This window comes from Periplaneta americana, chromosome 9 (genome assembly GCF_040183065.1).
Source record: "Periplaneta americana isolate PAMFEO1 chromosome 9, P.americana_PAMFEO1_priV1, whole genome shotgun sequence".
In the NCBI taxonomy this organism is placed as follows: Eukaryota; Metazoa; Arthropoda; class Insecta; order Blattodea; family Blattidae; genus Periplaneta; species Periplaneta americana.
The window spans coordinates 155,802,168-155,823,454 of record NC_091125.1 but is presented as its reverse complement, the minus strand read 5'-3'; the positions used below and the strand labels follow the sequence as shown (position 1 = coordinate 155,823,454).

Sequence of the window (21,287 nt, the reverse complement as noted above, 5' to 3'; positions counted from 1 at the left end):
TGGAAGAAAAAGACAGACGAGAGAGTGAGAGAAGAAGAAGAAAGAGTCATTCCGTCTGGAAGAATAAGAAACTCTCACAATGGTGATAGTAATGGTGATGATAATTATGATAATGATTATGATGACAGGGATAGTAATGACCAGGGAAAGGATTTATATGTAAATACATATTTACTTATAAAGCTAATATAATTTATATTTTGCATTATCTTTATGTTTCACAATGTGTAGGGTTGAAAAATCCTACTTTTATTTTCCATATTTTTCCATATTTTAGAGTTTAGTACATATTTTCGTTAATTTCCATATATTTTCCATATTTCATATAAAACAGTCCATATTATATTAGGTTTAACAATAAAACAAAACAAAATTCCATTAACTTTTAAAAATACATTTCAACAATAGAGATTTAAACACATGTTCAGTAATCCCTTTAACATCAGAGTTATTTGAAAATTAGCAGTCCTATCAACAATGGGAAAGTAAGTTACAAAACTGTATTAATTTAATTTAAAATTTTTAACAGACTTCAGTTGTGCAGCTCAACAGTTAAATGCCAGTCAGAGTACACATAGGTTCAGTTTTGTAAATCATACTATAAAGACGGTAAATATGCCAAAAGTACGTCATTCAGTCAATTTAAAATCAAAACTAACAAGTTACATTTCAGAATTTAAAGAAGATGGTTTATCAACTGACAATAAAATATTATTTTGTAATTTGTGTCAGTGTGCAGTATCATCTACACAAAAGTTCCTGGTGCAACAACACATTACAACTAGTAAACATCAGGCCAACAAACAACTAAATTCCAAGCAGAGACAATTGTTTTTAACACAACCAACAACATCGAATGTAAGATCTGAGTTTAACATCGACCTGTGCCGTTCTCTCATCTCTGCTGATATTCCTCTCTACAAACTAAAGAATAAGGTCTTCAGGGAATTCCTTGAAAAATATACTCAACATACAATCCCGGATGAGTCAACACTTAGGAAGACGTATGCTCCATCCATCTACGATGAGACAATACAGAAGATAAGAGATGAAATTAAAGATAGTTCAATTTGGGTTTCCATTGATGAGACTCCCGACAAAGAAGGTAGACTTGTTGGTAATGTAGTTATCGGTTTGTTAAGTGAACAATATTCTGAACGAATTCTTTTACATTGTGATGTTCTAGAAAAGTGCAATAACAAAACTATAGTTAAACTGTTCAACGAAGCTATGGGTATCCTGTGGCCAAAGGGTATTATGTACGATAATGTGTTATTCTTTATTAGCGATGCTGCCCCTTATATGGTCAAAGCTGGACAAGCATTATCTGTTGTATATCCTAAATTGACTCATTTTACTTGTGTGGCGCATGCATTTCATCGTGTGGCAGAAGTGGTCAGAGACAATTTCCCTAAAGTAGATTTGTTGATTTCATCAGTGAAAAAAGTATTTCTCAAAGCTCCCAGTAGAGTTAACGTGTTGAAAGAAATGTACCCTGAAATTCCATTGCCACCAAAGCCAATTTTAACTAGATGGGGTACATGGCTAGAAGCAGTTGAATATTATGCCGAACATATAGACTCTATTAACAATGTTCTCCTTGCATTGGACTCTGAAGATGCAGTCTCAATTGATACTGCGAAAACAGTTACCTGTGACATAAGTGTGAAGAATGACTTAGCTCACATTCAGCATACATTTTCATGCATCATAAAAACGCTCAAAAGTCTCCAAAATAGGCACCTTTCACTATCTGAAAGTTTTGAAATTATAAATAGTACTGTGGAACAACTGAATCGTGGTAGAGGTAAAGTTGCAGATGCAGTAAGAGCTAAGGTGGACACTGTACTTTCAAAAAACCCTGGATATGAAGAACTACAAAAGGTTGTTGCTGTGATGAGTGGTGAATCAACAGTGAAGATTAACTTGGACTTATCCCCAGCAGACATTGTGAAATTGAATTATGTACCAGTTACTTCTTGTGACGTCGAACGCTCTTTTAGTCAGTATAAATCTATCCTCAGAGACAATAGAAGAAGATTCACTTTTCAGCACTTGAAAGAAATGTTTGTAACCTATTGTTATGGTAACAGACAATAAAAATTGTGTTTTGTTGAAACTACATTGGAAGATAAGGTACGTCCATTATATTTTTTGTTTAGTTTGATTAAAATGTACCAATATTTAACGTACATAGTCATTTTTTTTATAATTTTAAGTCCATATTTAATTCCATATTTTGGTAAAAATCCATATTTAATTCCATATTTTGGTAAAAATAACTACATATATATTTACATATTTCATATATTTTTAGTCCATATAAATCCGTTCCCTGGTAATGACATAATGATTGTATTTTTAAAGTTAAATTACGTCTACGTCTAATAATATCAGAGAAGTTGTAATCTTTGTATCAAAATAGGCATAACATAGTGTTGTAATTTCAATGACTAAAATGTGAAGGGCCAGCAGGCCAGAGTTTAGAGCGAGAATAAAGCATATATATAGTCCTCTGCAAGAATTATGGATGTCATTTGGAATACATTTTGCAGGAGAAGCAATTGAAAGTTTGAAATGCTTAGCGCTCAAAGCTTAACTGTGATTTTCCGATCATTACTGGACAATGACTATCAGTGTTAATGCCATAGAACTCTCTATGTACATTCTATATGTCTTACGCTATGCATTGACAGTCTTGGTTCATTTTCGACAAGAAAGTGACATCCATCATTCTTACAGTGGAATCTTCATATATACATACTAGGTTCAAAAAGTTCCCGGAATTTGTTAGCATCATAGAAACAACGTACCTTAAACACTATTCTACAGAATTCCCTTCAAAATAGTTGCCTTCCGCAACTACACACTTTTGCCAACGCGTGTAGAGTTCCTGGAAGCAGGCCTGGAAGCCATTTTGTGAAACCCGTCTTAGTGCTCTCGTTGCGTTTGCGATAACCTCTTCAGCATTGAATCTTCGTCCTTTCAGATGACTTTTCAGACGGGGAAACAGAAAGTAATCAGGTGGTGAGAGATCAGGAGAGTATGGTGGGTGATCCAAAGCAGTTATGTTGTGCCTGGCAAGAAAATTCTTTACAATAATTGCGCGATGAGCAGGTGCATTGTCACATGCATAAGGAACCAGTTTTTTTCTACCCACTTTTCTGGACGTTTCCTTCTCACTGCATCCCAGAGGCGACGGAGGGTTTCTACGTACAATTCTTTCGTTACAGTACGACCTTCTGGAATGAACTCATGGTGCATGAGACCCTGAGAGTCGAAGAAAACTTCCAACATAACTTTGCTTTAAGTGTGCTTAAATGCGACAGGCTCATGTCAGTAGATTTACTGGCATGTGAAAGAACTCCTGCGGGACAAAATTCCGGCACATCCGGCGATGCTGATATAACCTCTGCAGTTGCGAGCGTCGTTAAATAAAACATAACATTTAAAATAACTTTGCCTTTGGAAGTGTCCCTAGGAAATTTTTGCTTCCGAGGAGATGTTTTCGATTTCCACTCAGATGACTGTCGTTTAGGGACTGGGTCGTACAAGTAGCACCAGTTTCATTTTGTTTAAGAAATCACCATCTTCATCAGCCATACTGATCATGTCCCCAGCAAAACACAGAACTTGATGTTTGTACTTTGCTCTGTGGACATAATTACAAAATGCGACGAACAAACAAAACACTATGATAAACAATTGCCTACAACTCAAAACCAATAATTGCCATTATCAACAAACTTTAAGGAAATGACATCATGAATGTTACCAACAAAACAAATGTATAATATCCCTTGTTATATATTAATACGAAAAATGGTAGTAAAATTCCGGGAACTTTTTGAACCTAGTAGTATATATATATATATATATATATATATATATATATATATATATATATATATATATATATATATATACATATTACCGAACTATGTCTTTTATAAATTTAAATGTTGAAATGCGTTAGTCACAATAGTGAAATACGAATATTTTGTTTGATATACAATTATCTTATAAAATGTCACAAGATAGCACAAATGAAGAAGCAGCACGTTGTCTAATTTGCAGAAAATTATGTAAATCCAATGCAGGAATAAATATACATATGGGTAAAGCCCATCCAGAAGAGAGAAGAAAAAAACTGGCACTAGGTATACTACAGCATTTTCTCATTCATCAGATTTTAATAACGCAAGCAATATTTTACCTAACAAAAACATTACTGACACCTCAGCTACATATCAACAGAGTTTGCAAAAACCCCTCGAAACAACAAATCGAAATTCTGTAGTAGTTAACAATCAGGATCCTGTTCAAGTTTTCCAACAGAGTGAAGATGTAATATCTTATCCAGAAAATACACAAAGTGATCATATAAGTTTTCATCCAATGAAAGAGTGGGAAGAAAAGCTATGCCACATCCAGTCTGTAGGAACGAGCGAAGATTTTGAAGCTCTAATGGAAGATGTTAGGCATTTTCTCACACAGCAAATGACTGAATTGCCAGGACCCCAACACCCAGCCATGAAGCATTATATATATATATATATATATATATATATATATATATATATATAATTTCAATGTTCAAATCATCTCAGATCTATATACAAAACTCTTTATTGTTCAATCAACGGTTTCCAGTAACGATGCTTTAATGTATGACACACTAAACCTAATTTATTGTCATAGTTTCAAATCACATTAATAACAAAGAACAAAATAATGATGATAAATGTTCTTTGAATTGCAGATATCGAGGAACAATATTCACTCTTCTGATCTTAACTGAAACAGCAAGCAAGTTCTTGAAAATGATGCCAGAGAAACCAAAGGTAAGGTTCTATAAATCTATTTATATTCTAGAAGTAAACACTGAAATAATGAAACAATTGTCTTTAGAGACAATTAATATTAGGTACCTCCATAAAACTGGCTTCATTTATACACTGACGGATCCTTGATCTCCAGAGAACAAGGTGCCGGTGCAGGTGTTACGTGCTGTCTCTTCTCACTTTATAGATCTCTTGGATATGGAACAGCAAGTTTTGATGGAGAAATCATTGCAATAAGTGAATGTCTCAAGAATCTTCTATGCCACATCAATAATTTAATAATGCAGTTATATTGTCAGACTCCAAAGCAGCTATTCTATCAATAGTCTCTAAACACACACCTTCATCTCAAACAGCAGAAATAACTAAAATGCTCTCTCAATTAATATCACTCAATAAAAGAATTGTATTCCATTGGATACCATCCCATTGTGGAATCCTGGGAAACGAGAATGCAGATGCTTTAGCAAAGAAGGGCAGCACTGCTACTTACAGACCTGTTACTAAATCTACGTATTACTCTGTGAAGAGATTTATTAAATCTACATACTTAGACTTCAACATACAAAATTTGATAACACAATCTCAAGGGAAAAAATGGAACTCTCTGCATCAAAATCCACAATTAATTCCCGATTCACCACGAAAATCGTCTGTAGCTGCATTTAGATTGGAACAGGCCATGACTGTTTGGCCAAGCACCTGCATAGAATTGGAATATATCAGTCCCCTAACTGCTCATTGTGCAACTCAAACCAAGAAATGGATTCGGAACACCTCAAAATCTGTGCTTCAGTGGCTGACCATGATAATATCTTTGAAAAATATTGGAGTGCAAGAGGTCAAATGACTTTATTGTCAAACGCCTGGCATTAGAAAACAACAACAACATATTCTAGTTGAATGCATTTAATTACAAAATCCTAACATCATATTGCACTATTATAATAATGGGAGATTACTTGAAATGGAGGATAAAATATCTCGTAGTGATAGTGGCGGCTTGTCCATAAGGGCTATAGGCCTTCCAGTAATTTTCAGAAAAATTTAGCAATCATTCAAAGGAACATCAAGTCTTACCCCTCTCGAGCTGCCACTGAATGGTAGGTGAATTAAACTATGAAAATGATAGTTGCAAAGGTTTGAATACAGAAATAGGTACTCACTATAGCGGTATAATTTTTATTGTTGATAACATATTTTGACATATTTTCCACCTTGCGTTATTTTGTTGTTTCAGATGGATGTTTCTAAAGTGGTCCTGTCTCCCATGCCAGGAATGGTTAAGTCGGTATCATTCAATGTTGGAGATACAGTTGCTGAAGGACAGGAAGTCTGTGTTGTGGGTAAGTGCAGTTTACTTCTATAGTGAAGAGGGGAACTTACTAACCCACTTCTAATACTCCATCATGCTTATCGGCTGTCTATTCTTTCAGTCCTCAAAATTTAGTTTAAAAATGTTACAGTGAAGCACAATGCCTACTATAATCACTTATCTGCCTGTATAATGGGTAATTGGAAATGTGTAAACACTAAAATATAGGGTATTTCAAAAGTAAATTCAAACATTAAACCGCTATAAAAATTATAATATTTGAGATACAGAAAAAACAAAAACTTCAGTGTTGGGCAAACAACGGGGTTTACAAAATATTGGGAAGATGTCCGCCATTTTCTTGTTCAATTTACAGCATTCTGTCTGCGACACAATGCACAGCATTTTGCAGATGTCTTCGAATATTGGCAATTTCTTGCGAGATGGCATCTTTCAGTTGCAGTAGGGTTGTTGGATGTGTCAGAAAAACTCGTTCTTTAAAGTAACCCCACAACCAAAAGTCGGCCGGATTGAAATCTGGAGATCGCGGAGGCCACATTGTTGGAAAGTGCCTACTGATGACACAATTGCCAAACATCTGCGTAATTAACTTAATTGTTTTGCAGGGATAAAGATGTGGGGTGAAGCGCCATCTTGCATGAAGATTATGTTTTCCATATCGTGATTCCTCAGTCTAGGGATGACGAAGTTCTGTAACATGCAGTAGTAGCGCTCCCCGTTTACAGTAACAGTCTGTCTTATTCCATTATTGTCCACACCTGTGGAGTAATGGTTAATGCGTCTGGCTGGGAAACCAGGTGGCCCGGGTTCGATTCCCGGTCGGGGCAAGTTACCTGGTTGAGGTTTTTCCGGGGTTTTCCCTCAAACCAATATAAGCAAATGCTGCGTAACTTTCGGTGCTGAACCCCGGACTCATTTCACCGGCATTATCATCTTCATCTCATTCATACACTAAATAACCAAAGATATTGATAAAGCGTTGTAAAATAACATATTAAAATATTAATAGTAGAGTAACACGCGTAATTAAGGTTCGTTTCCCGACCAAAGTCATCAGTAGGCACTTTCCAACAATGTGGTCTCCGCGATCTCCAGATTTTAATCCGGCCGACTTTTGGTTGTGGGGTTAACTTAAAGAACGAGTTTCCCTGACACATCCAACAACCCTACTGCAACTGAAAGATGCCATATCGCAAAAAATTGCCAATCTTCCAAGACATTATCTGCAAAATGCTGTGCATGGTGTCGCAGACAGAATGCTATACACTGAACAAGAGAACAACATGACATCTTCCCAATGTTTTGTAAACCCCGTTGTTTGCCCAACACTGTGATGTTTTTGTTTTTTCCCTATCTCAAATATTATAATATTCATAGCAGTTTAATGTTTGAACTGACTTTTGAAATGTCCTACATCACCATCCTTAGCTCGACAATCCATCATGGATCCTGGCTGTCCATAGGAGTTTCCGCCATTCATCCCTATTTCTAGCAACACTCATCCAGTTTTTAACTCCAATAGTTCTGGCGTCCTCCCTGATGCCATCCTCCCATCTGACCTTTGGTCTTCCTCTTCGTCTACTTCCCCCTGGTTCATATTGGAGGACTCTGATGGCTGGTCCCGAGTCCTCTAATCTCATTACGTGACCAGCCCACCTCAGGCGTCCCATTTTTATAAAAGATGTTATATTGGGTTCACTGAAAAGTTCATATAATTCATGATTATATCGGGCTCTCCATTCGTTATCTACATTGACTGGCCCAAAGATCGACCTTAAAACCTTCCGTTCAAAAATGTTTAATCTATGTATATCTTTTTTAGTCATTGTCCAGGCTTCTGAGGCATAAGTGAGGACTGGTCTTATCAAGGTTTTATATATCCTAATTTTGCTTTGGGGGGTTAATATTTTAGATCTAATATGTCTCACGAGACCATAGTAGCATCTATTAGCGAGGAAGATCCTTTTACCAATTTCAAGGCTCATATCATTATCCTGACTAACTATAGAATCCAAATAACTAAAATTAGTTACTCGATCAAATTTATAGTTTTCAATCTCCAAGAAATCATCTGCACCATAAGCTCTATTTGGGTTAGATATCATGTACTTGGTCTTCTTTTCATTCACTTGTAGTCCCATCCTCTTTGCTGCGTCCAGTAGAGAGTTAAATGCATCTACCAGTGCTGTTCTTGTTCTAGCAACAATATCGATGTCATCTGCATAGGCTAGGAGTTGTACTGATTTATAATAAACTGTATTCGTTGTTTGTACTTCTGAATCTCTTATAACCTTTTCCAGTGCAATGTTGAACAGCATGCACGCCAGTGCATCCCCTTGTCTTAGCCCACTGGTTGCTTCAAACTCATCTGTGAGGGTATTCTGAATTTTGAGAAATGTCCTACACATCACCTTAAATAAACCGAGACTTATTTTAAAGAGTAGGCCTGTGTATATTAATCCTTTAAAGAACAAACCTAAAATAACTCGCGATTTTTTATATACGGTAAATAATAATTATCTTGATCATCACCATTACCATTGATGACTATCATCGTCATTACTATCATCACAATCATCATCACCACTACCCTTCAATAACTGAACTCTCTAGCTCGTACTGACCTAAGTTTTATAAGGGCCAAGGAGCACTAAATATGCAAAAATATGGGACAGAAATGAAAATCCATTTCTTTGCAGGGAATTGAACTCGGCTCCACAGGATTGATAGCCGAAAATGCTACCGCTTGTGCCACAGAGTCATAGTGGAAAATATTATTATTATTATTATTATTATTATTATTATTATTATTATTATTATTATTATTATTATTATTATGACATTGGATCAGATCATTACCTTGTATCAGCAAAAGTGAGATATACACCAAGATGGCTACATTTAACAAAGATAAATTCCCCCAAAAAAGAATTAATGCATTACAAAATTAGATTAATCCATGACGACAGTGTACGCTGGCTTTATCAAAAAAGACTTGAACAAAAAATGTTAGAAATACCTGAAGATGAAGACATTCACAAAGAATGGGAAAATATTAAAATTCAAATATCACAGGCAGCCACGGAGAGCATCGGAAAATATAAGGCTTTCACACAAAAAAAAATTAAGATCATGGGATGATGAAATTAAGGAGATCATAAAAAATAAAAATATAGCTTATAGAAAATACCTTCAAACAAAATCCGTTAATGATGAAATAGATTATAAACATAAAAGGGCGATAGCTAACAGAGAAATTAGAAAACGACACAGGCAATCATGGAAAGAGTTTATATCTTTTTTAGAAGCTGACATTTATAAAATGAAACCCAATACATATAAAATTTTAAAATACATGAACAGAGACATAAAGGAATCCGCCAAGATAAACCCTTGCCCCAAAATAGAAACATTCCTAGATTTTTACAAAAACTTATGGAACAATCCTACTTTTGATTCAAAATTTTGGGACACAAAAAAACCAGATGAACAATGCATTACCAAAGAAGAACTACACGAAGCATTAAAGAAGACGAAAAATAGTAAATCACCTGGAGAAGATAACCTAAATTCAGAATTGTATAAATATGCAGGAGATCTATTTCAAGAAAGATTATTAAGATTTCTAAACAGAATATATCTGACTGCCACTTTACCGGAAGAATGGAAAAATAGTGTAATTATTCCCATATATAAAACAGGAGATAAACAGAATGTTGAAAACTATAGAGGGATTAGTATCCTCAACACATGTTATAAGATATTTAGTAGGATTTTAAATGAAAAATTAAAAAAACATGCTGAAACTTTCCTTCAGGAGTGTCAAAATGGCTTTAGAAAAGGAAGATCATGTGTAGATCCATTATTTAGTATGAAACTATTGTTAGAAAAAAGAAGAGAATTTAATTTAGAAACCCATATAGCTTTTATTGATTTTGAGAAAGCTTTTGATAAAGTCCGAAGAGACCTTTTATTCGACATATTACAAGAAAAAAATATTCCAAATTTGCTATTGCAAAATATAATAGAAATCTACACAGACAGCAAATTAAGTGTCAAAATAAATAACTGTATATCCGAAAGAAAATTAGTTAATAATGGAGTTCGACAAGGTTGTCCACTATCACCAACTTTATTCAATATTTATATAAATGAAATTATTTTAAAATGGAACCAAATCTACACATCAGGAATCAAAATAACCAGTGCTCTAACATTAAATACCTTACTCTATGCCGATGATCAAGTCATAATTTCCAATTCAGAGGATAATTTACAAAGAGGATTGTATACATTAAAAAAAAATATTAAAAGATTTTGGGATGGAAATTTCAGCACAAAAATCAAAAGTAATGGCATTTTTAGGACAAGACCCAGTCAGAAGTAAGATAATACACAATAACCAATGCCTCGAACAAGTGCAAAATTTCCATTATCTGGGTTGTGAAATATCTTATCAAAATGAAAAAGATGTGAACAAGAAAATTACCAAATTTACACAAATTCTAGGAATAATAAACAATGCATTAAAAGCTAAATTAGTACAAAAATCTACAAGAATAAAAATATATAATACACTAGCATTACCCACCCTTTTATACGGAAGCGAGATTTGGTCATTAAAGAAAAAAGACATGAACAGAATCAAAGCAACGGAAATGAAATTTTTGAGGAGGACAGCAGGATATACTCTTTTAGACTGAAAAAGGAATGACGAAATTTTAGAACAATTAGAAGTAGAGTCAGTAGAAGAAAAAATCAGCAGATACAAATTCAATTGGCTAGATCATGTAAGAAGAATGGAAAATTCAAGAATCCCAAAAATTATGATGCAATATAAACCTAGAGGACATCGTCGACCAGGAAGACCTTTAAGAAGACTGCTAGATGGGGCCGAAACAGGTCTACAGAGGCCTAATTCGTGAAGGATGATGATGATGATGATTATTATTATTATTATTATTATTATTATTATTATTATTATTATTATTATTATTATTATTATTACACTTTCTCTTAACACTGCAATACACTATATTTTATATTAACAGTCCATGACCACAAAAAATACAACAGACATTTTCAAATTAAAAATTTAAGACAATTAAATATCACAAATAACAGTACCTATTGAAAAAAAAAAATTCAGTATGCTATAAAAGGCCATATTTATGAGCCAAATTGTGACTCGTCATTTAAATTCTACCTTGCCAAGATTAAATAACGAAAGGGAACCTTACTTGATACTTTAAATGCTATAAATTCAAAATTGCATTTGGTCTTGGTTAATCTAACAGATAGCATATTAAACACATTTTGTTGCATCATATCACAATAACGAATCTCTTTCCTACTACATATTCATTAATATGTTTTCTCATGAATAACGTAACAACCATTCCTTCACTGTATCCTTCAGGAAGGAATCGTTGTTATGTTATGCAGTTTCTCCTAAGTCAGTGACCGAAATCCGAACCAATTCCTTTTCCTCTTCCTGATCAGTTTCAGCGTCATTCTTTCTTCACTCACTCTTTCCAACACAGCTACATTTCTTATTCTGTCTGTCCACTTCACATGCTCCAGTCTTCTCCATATCCACATTTCAAATGCTTCTAGTCGCTTCTCTTCACTTTGTCGTAATGTCCATGTTCCTACTCCATACAATGCCACAATCCATACAAAGCACTTCTTCCTTAGGTTTGTAGAAGATGCTCCTTTTTCTATTAAAAGTTTCCTTGCTACCCTCCTTTTGACTTCCTAGCAGCAGCTCATGTTACCAGTACTGTTTATTGCACATCTCAAGTATTTCAATCTATCCACTTGTTCTACTGCCTCATTTAGAATAAAAAAAGTATCATATTATTAAATCAAAATAATATTATATTAAATATGTACGCGTTTTTTGTTTGTACAGAGGCTATGAAGATGCAAAACTCTCTTGTGGCGGCATCAACTGGTAAAGTTAAAAGAGTGAACGTGAAACCTGGGGACACAGTGGGTGAAGATGATGTGCTCATCGAGTTTGAGTGATGGACCATAATTCTTCCTGACTTTGTTCCGTTGTCCACATGCAAGGAACTAATCATTTCCATAATCTCATTCTCATATTCTCAATTTCGCGAAAATCATTATATGAAGGTTTAGATAACTTATACGAACATTTGCTAACCTTTAAATACCATTTGACAAGCTCATTATTCCAATGTTGATGAACTCTGTTTGGAATCATTCTGCATTTTTGTATTTGGTAGACATGTTACATTATCTCACTTTGGGAGTCATTTTATGTTAATTTCCTGTTGAATGTCTGTTTCAGAAAACAAACAAAATAATATTCTGTGCTCGATTATCAAAGTTCTTAAAATATGCAAAGTAAGACAATTGAAGTAACGATAAAATGACTAAATTTTTGTTGTTGCTTCAGAGAGTGCAATACTGTTGGAACAAGATCGAAGTGTTAGGATAATTTAGCAAATTATTTGTATGGTTTCTACATTCTGATATTTAATGGACGTCGATATTTTGTAATATAGCAATATTTCATTATAGCAATACATTAATTGATCCCACAATTTTCTTATAATGAAATTTTTTCCACATGCAGCTATTAGAAGAAAAACTTCTCAATTATAGGGAAAGATGGCTTCAACATGTGTCACGAATGCCACCAACTATGATATCTAATGCTGTATTACATTACCATCCACAAGGAAGACGTCTACCTGATCGTCCACAAAAATTACTCTTATACCCTGTCTAGCTGAGACTGAAACAGATCAACTTATGGCCTAAATTCGTGTTTGGTGAATGATGATGATGATGAAATTTTTCTGTAAGTGCCAGCTGCTAAAAGGGCTCTTAAGTTGCCACATCCCCAATTGAAATAATTTAAATGCTTTGGTACCAGACAAGTTTTATTTCATTATACGAGTTGTATTCATATTCAAGAATTTCAGATTTTTACCCGACATTTTGATTTTTTATAACAAAGACCCTCCATGATTAATTTTCAAGTGCTATCACTGCATATTATATTTTCGTTTATAAATTTAATTCATTCTTTGATAAAATTTTACAATTTTTATACGAGGCGAGGCAGAAATATTTCCCCATTTTCAACTGTACATAAAATGGACAATATTGAAGTTAATATAAATGTATTCCTTATGGTATGCCATTTAATCCTTCAGTTCAATTCCGCACACACTTTCAGATTCCACGTCAAGGCGTGTTCCTAGCCTCAAGACCATAAAATTGTGGATTACATCATTTTGGAATACGACTTCAGCACTAAAACAGAAACCACCATTTTCACTTTCAAAAAGATATCGGCCAATAAACCCGAACTGTGAAACAGAACACCAGACAGTGATGCATTCACTATGAAGCGGTCGCATGTTGATCTCTTTCGGATTTTCTTCTGCCCAGTACTGGAAGTTCTGTTTATTTACACTTTTAAACAAATGAAAATATATTTCGTCTGACATTAACAGAACAATATTGTTGGACAGGATTTCAAGAAACTGTTTAGCAAATCTCAGACGATTTTCCATATCACAATGTTTAAGTTCGTGGACCATTACAATTTTGTATGGATGAAAGTTAAGTTTTCCTAAGGCTGCAATTACTTAATTGCAAAGCTGCTGCATGTTTTCTCACCAAATGTTGTGGTCTCCTTACGAATGCTTGACGCAAATTGCAAGTGTTTTACCAAAGGAAACTAATTTATTTCTTAAAACACACAGAAACAGCTGCATCATAAAATTATGAAATCTCGTGTGATATATTATGTATTACATTTTATGCATCATAATCCACAGTTAATTCCCGATTTACCACGAAAATAGTCTGTAGCTGTATTTAGATTGGCAACAGGTCATGACTGTTTGGCCAAACACCTGCATAGAATTGGAATATATCAGTCCCCTAACTGCCCATTGTGCAACTCAAACTAAGCAATGGATTCAGAACACCTCAAAATCTGTGCTTCATTGGCTGACCATGATATCTTTGAAAAATATTGGAGTGCAAGAGGTCAAATGATTTTACTGTTAAACACCTGGCATTAGAAAACAACAACAATAACATTTTATGTTCATTTTTTCTTTCCTTGTGATCTCAAAATTGAGATCAGAAAAGATGGTATTTAAATGACTGCCATTTTATTAAATACAACTACTATTATATGAATTGTTGTTACAATTTGTCACTCAGATATCCTAAATATAATTCTGTAACAAAATACTGAAATAAAATTATAAATTTTAAATTTGTAATGTTGGAACTCTTTTTATAAAGCTGAAATATCCTTCCTATTAGATGCTTAATGTATGTTATATATATATATATATATATATATATATATATATATATATATATATTACTTTATGAAATAAAATCAGGAAATGAGAAATAATAAAAATAGTAATTAAATAAACAGTTATATATGTTTGAGAAAAATGTGAGATAATACAAAAAAAAAAAAAAACTTTTTATATTTTATGATAGTGAACATGAATGCTATGAAGAGCTGACAAATAACACACTGAAATAATAGAAATATTGTATGACAAGGCCATGCAAAAGGAGAGGGTTGGGGATTTCTAAATACTAGATACTACTACTGCAGTACTAATAATACTACTAAACTTCAGTTTAATAATATCATAAGTGATACACAAGTGTTAAAAGTGTGTAAATAAACAGTACTATTAGGTTGACACATAAATTCGTAGCATTTTTATTAAATCCAAATTAATTTCACATAAACAAAACACAAACTATTCAATAATATATTCTCCTGAAATGTTTATGACTGACGCCATACGTTCTGACAGTTTTTCGATTCGTCTGAAGAAATCCAGTGGTTTGAAGTTGAAGAAATCGTCAAACCAATTTTGAAGATCAGCTTCATTATTAAAGAAAATTCCCTAGAAATTGTCGAATAGACAGCAGAAAATATATTAATGTGACAGAGCAAGACTAGAAGAATATGGTTAATGTAACTTTCCAACCGAGCTCCTGGATAATCGCTTTTGTAATGTTAGCAGTATGCTGATGGGCATTAACATGCTGCAAAATAGCTTGATGCAGTCTTCCATGTCGTTTTACTTGAATTGCGGCTTCAAGGCGACTGAGTTGTTTACAATAAATCTCAGTAATGATGGTTACTTTTCTTGGAAGCAATTCATAGTAGATGACGCTTTCTTTGTGCCACCAGATGCACAACACTAGCTTACGTGATGGACACCAGCTTTTGCAAGGGGAATTGCTTTCGTTAGGGCTCAGCCATTCCTTTTTGTTGTTGATGTTGATGTAAAGGTACTATTTTTCGTCCTCCAGTAACAATCTGGAATAAAAACGATCGAAGTTATTGACGAGCTAGACGATGATGAACAATCAAAGAAGCACAAATGAAAGTGTGAGAATGATATAGTCCTAAACCACACAGACAGAATTTCATAGGAGGGCACATTAAAGATTAGACTCTAATGCCAGTATATTATAATTTCTTGGCATATGCTTACATCATTTGTTGAGTAATTTGTATAATATTTTAATAGTAGCTTCCCCATATCTTTAAGAGATCAACTCGCACAAAAAAACATTTTTGTTAAAAGTGTGGCTTTGGACATCTCATTCTCACCCCTTCAAATGATAACATGTTGATTTTTGTTCTTGTTCAAAACCATAATCCCAATTCTTGGACGGAATGCAAATATGTCGTACAATGGTTGACTGATCACAGTTTATCATATTGGCTAATTTTCGAGTTGCTTGACGTGGATCAAAGTCGGATGGTCTTCTTGAACGTGGATCACCATATGTTAAAATAGGCCTCTTTTAGAAGAGAAATCCATTATTGCCCAGACATTGAAATAGCTTTTTTAAGAACTGCCCACATTTGCCGTGACGTAAATTGATTAATACTACTTTTATTCTTCTCTATTATATTTATATTATTTAATTCTATAAATTATTTTTCATATATTCCAATTAAATCATTAACAGAAAAAAAAAATTAGTTTCGTGCTGTGCTTTCGCTGATGGCATTCTGCTTGTAAATGATACAAATTGTTCTAGCGACCTCCGATGTCTTTACTGCTCGGTTAAACTCCAACGTAAATGTCGGAAAAATACGTTTTTTTTCTACTTGACCAGGGTGCGAATTAACGGGAGGATTTCCCCTCTGTTAGAAAGTTATTCTCTTCTCATAAATTCATATTAACATCCCTGCTAGGGATAATTTCTATCCCCTTCACAAAATATAGTTGTTTTAATACGATTCACTCATTTATAATGTTCTGCTCAAGGGGAGGTCTTCCTCTGCAAACCAGCATTCTCCAGTCTTTCCTATTTTCTATCTTCCTCTTTGTCTCCTCATATGATCCCATATATCTTAATGTCGTCTATCATCTGATATCTTCTTCTGCCCCAAACTCTTCTCCCGTTCATCATTCCTTCCAGTGCATCCTTCAGAAGGTAGTTTTTTCTCAACCAGTGACCCAGCCAATTCCTTTTCCTCTTTCTGATCAGTTTCAGCATCATTCTTACTTCACCTTTGTTTCTTATTCTGTCTGTCCATTTCACACATTTCATCCTTCTCCATTTCCACATTCCAAATGCTTCTAGTTATTTCTCTTCACTTCATCGTAATGTTCATGTTTCTGCCCCATACACTCCACACAATGCACTTCACTAGTTTCTTCCTTAGTTCTTTCTCCAGGGATCACCAGAAGATGCTTTTTCTATTAAAAGTTAATACGATTATACAAAATTATAAAGTAAGAAAAGAAAATAATACTGATGTATTATCATCACCAGCAAGCTGACAACAATCAACAACTTAGGAATTGCACATCTTATCTTAAGCCTGCTCATGGATATAATTATTATTATGATCAAGATGCAAGACAAGCAACTCAGTGCGACCAAGCATTGAGGCTTATTGAATGAGAATAACAATTTCATGTATGGGATTCTCTATCTATGTCCCGCGCCGTGGCGTCGTGGTCTAAGGCATCTTGCCTAGGACTCGCATTATGGAATGCGCACTGGTTCGAGTTCTCATGGGGGAAGAAATTTTCTCATGAAATTTCGGCCAGTGTATGGGACCGGTGCCCACCCAGCATCGTGATGCACTTGGGGAGCTACGATAGGTAGCGAAATCCAGTTGCGAATGCCAGCTATAATGGCTGGGGGGATCATCGTGCTAACCACAAGATACCGCCATTCTGGTTGGATGATCGTCCACCTCTGCTTCAGAATGTGGGCGTGAGGCCAGCAGCCGACTGGTCGGTCTAGGCCCTTCATGGGCTGTAGCAAGACGGATTATTATTATTATTATTATTATTATTATTCTCTATCTATGATTTTATCCCCCACCCCTCATCAGAAATCTTAATTCGCACCCTGCCTTAAAATAGCGTATTTTAGTGTAATGTAAATTCAGCAGTAATTGATTCTAAACATACCTACATCTAATGATTTACTTACATAAGTAGTCTATATCTAGAGTGTGATAAGATGGATTGAAAGTAATAAAACTCCAAGAAACAAATCACATAACTTTTTGTTTCTGCATACTTTATTAATTTTATCTTTCTGCACAATTATTTATAATATTGCACAAGCATTTCACAATTTGCACAAATATAATTTTTCATTTGTGCATTTTTGTGACAATTATTTATTTTCTAGCTTAAACCTGTAATGCCACGTTCCATGGAAAAGGACCATGTAAGTCTTGCTGGAACAGTAAAATGCTTAGCAGCACGAGTCAGTTTACAAAGACAATATAGTGACCAAATTATGACTTCCCTTCAACTTTACACCTGGTAGAATAATTAAATATAAATCCTTCAATAACTGTCACAATTTATTAGGCCTAATGGTTATACAAATAAAACATTAGGTCATGATTGTAAGATAATGTTTTATTTGTATAACCATTAGGTCTAACAAATTATGACAGTTATTGAAGGATTTATATTTCATTATTCTACATTTAACTTGTCGGATCAAAAATGTATCTTAAAAATTTTATACCTGGTGTCTACAGAACCTAAAGGCATGTTACTCTGAATATAGTAACACCTCCCAATACAAGAAAGATTTAGTAAATCATGCACAATATCAGGAACTCAAAGGCTACATGCTTCCATCCCCATCAGCTCAACGAGATTGAAAACTAAAATCTATTCACATGTTGATAATTTTCAAGAAGAAAACATTGTTCTTAGCAATGAACTTGATTATGACAGAATATCAGGATTTGTGGCCTGCAGTGACAAGGGCAAATTGCTAGATTGGATGTGTGTTACACAAAGAAGAAGAAATAGACCAAGTGAAAATTACATTTCTACACCCCAGCAGACCATCACCATCTTACACTTATTCTACAAAACCTGATATCAGGCATATTTCTACGCAGTCAATATTAATGCAAGTTGATTTACAAACAACTACTGAAAGGACTTACACAGTCCAATCTACAAAGAATGCCAAAATTAAAAAGAAACATGCATTGTTGTAGAGCAAACTTGTCTTTATAATGCAATGACTCAAAATATATAAATGAACAATATGTTAAACATACTGTATATAGGCTATTCAAATATATTTTTTTCAGAATTTCAAAATTGTACGTTTTCATAAATTCATGGTAAACTTTTTTTACGTATTTTTCACACTCACAGAATATTTATATAGATATTACATTCTGTTCACATACGAAAAGAAAGCCTCTTTAAAATGATTTCAAATAAGCCCAAAGCCATTTTTTTCTATGTCAACTGATTTTCAAGTTCTGATGTCATTAGTTAAAGAGTGCACATAAAATTACTCCTTTTAAATATATCTTCCACAGGAAATAACTAAAAAAAACTTTTACATATATGGCTATATTGCTATGTATACATTAATATCTTACATAAAGCAACATCTTGACCAAATTTCATTGAAACTGAAAAAGGTCAGGTTAGAAATGGTACTTGAGCATGATTATCTGACATGGAATGACTCCAGCGATGCATTATTTGGCACAGGAAACCAGAATAACCGGGACTTCCCATCACTGTCAGATTTCCAGCAATACAACGCAGCACATTTACGGTGTAAAAGGTCCGCCATATGCCTTTCAATTAACTGAAACAAACAAGCAGCAGACTAGTACAGTACCACATAATGCATTAATAACACTACATTTCATAAAATAATTAAAGGATTTAAGTATAATCGATGTGGAAGAAATATTTCTCGAAGAATTCCATCCACAGAGTCTATAAAAATAATAAATACCTCCGGTAACATAAAACTTTTTTTTCGAAATGATTTAAGTAAAGGTACTAATGTAAACTGCACAGTCAAATTTTCTAAATGTATAGTTTCCGGGAACGGTATTTTTTTTAACCACTGCCTTACCAACACCAAGTTACAATGTACTTTTGTGCTTGGCTTCGTCGTTCATCATATGTACCGTGCCATAAACAAATGAATTAAATGTCGATACCAATTTCGCACCGAAAAATGAGTGGAAAGTTGCTATGTAAGTAGTGGCCAGCTGAGAGATGGGATCGCATGCCTCGCATATGAGCTGTTTGATAGGTACAGATAGATAGAAAGCTAGTTTTCGTAAAGTCGAATATCAGTGACAGATTAGGTTTGGTTTGTTTAGGCTTTTGAATGCATTGCATATACGTATTTTAGTCGGTAGGTGGGTATGGATAGATATCTGCCATCCTTTGGTAACGAAATGTTAAAGAATTAATCCACGAACAATACATTTATTCAAATCAGGTTCTGTTCCAAGCATTTTAAGATGTCTGATCAACCTAACCTAGCTGTATACTCATGCTGAAGTGTAGATATTCGTTCATACTCAAAGTGTAGCCTATATTAACTATGTTAGCTTACCTTTAAAGCTCTTCGTGAAACTGTACTTAGGCCTAATTCGGTAAAAAAAACTTTGGTGCATTTATGGTGGACATCATCGAGGATCAGTGACAGGTAGGTTTGGTTTGGTTTGGTTTGTTCAGTTTTTGAATTAACGTAATCCTGTTAATAAATTAAAGAAAAACTCGAGTTAACTAGAGCTGTTTAAAATGCCCTCCTCCTCCTCCTCCTGTTTTATTTCCAGACGCTTCCGACCACATATCACACTCCCGACATCGACGGTCTTCCAGCGTCTACAGTGTTCAGTGAAGTGTATTCTCGTTCTCGTAGTAGGGATGGGCAAAAATAACCGGTTATTTTGATAACCGGTTATTTTCATAAGGTTAACCGATTATTTTTGCTTGTTGGTTTAACCTGAGAACCGATTAATTTTTAAAATATACACCGAATTAAATGTATTTTTAATTTATGCCTAATTTAATGTCAGTTCAGTTTCTTTTTAATATTTATACTCTCATTCTGTATAATCTTTTACATTATGATGGTGCGAGATGGCAAAGCTACTACGTGAAACAAATTGTGCATGTATGCATGGTAGCCAACATTTAGCGATGAGAGAAAAGCTACTATAACTTGTATTTGAAAAGCTAATAAGTTGTAACACGGTTTCATGTATGAAATCGTGAACGTAGTTTACAGATAGAACACCAGAGTCGCATTGATACGATACGTCCGGCTGCAGATACCCTACGACCACTACGAATGTATTCTAAGTACCTTGCGTACGACTAACGAGCTGTAAGCCAAACAGACATTACTTGAGTTCGAGGCCCGTAAAGATGCAATTCTTTAGAAAATGTATCAATTGCAAAAAAACGTCAAAATAAGCATATATATTGAATCAATGACACGAAGTATAATTCCATACTTTCAATCCAGTGAGTTCGAGCCCCTTACATTTATAACACAAATATCAGTAGGAAGGAATCGCAGGAAAAATGTCAAAATTAACATACTGTACATAATGAGAATATCAAAGTAAAAATCGATACCGGTAGTTTCAACCCAATGAAGGCATTATTTCCTGAGTTAGAAACTTCTAAACTTACAAGTCAACAGTAAGAGTATGAAGAAGGTGCAAATATAAATAGAAATAAACAGACAGCCGAAATAATTGATCCTACAATCAGATTTGAAATCTCAGCCACTCAACC

General features: G+C 34.3%; 1 protein-coding gene and 1 long non-coding RNA gene across 3 annotated transcripts in view; one reads left to right on the top strand and one right to left on the bottom strand.

Moving 5' to 3' along the window:
* LOC138706656 (propionyl-CoA carboxylase alpha chain, mitochondrial-like) overlaps positions 1 to 14,449 on the top strand; it is a 98,286-nt gene extending 83,837 nt beyond the window's left edge. For both annotated transcript variants that reach the window (XM_069836200.1, XM_069836201.1), the window contains exons 13-15: positions 4,763 to 4,844; positions 6,085 to 6,190; positions 12,095 to 14,449. In XM_069836200.1, the coding sequence (XP_069692301.1) occupies positions 4,763 to 4,844; positions 6,085 to 6,190; positions 12,095 to 12,210 (304 nt within the window). In that variant the 3' untranslated portion in view covers positions 12,211 to 14,449. The remainder of the gene's footprint in view (positions 1 to 4,762; positions 4,845 to 6,084; positions 6,191 to 12,094) is intronic.
* A 442-nt stretch (positions 14,450 to 14,891) lies between these two features.
* On the bottom strand, positions 14,892 to 20,533 carry LOC138706655 (uncharacterized). The gene is made up of 3 exons (XR_011334042.1): positions 20,095 to 20,533; positions 19,112 to 19,326; positions 14,892 to 15,529 (listed from the first exon to the last, which is right to left on the bottom strand). It is a non-coding gene; the product is annotated as an uncharacterized lncRNA (long non-coding RNA).
* Positions 20,534 to 21,287: the final 754 nt, after the last annotated feature.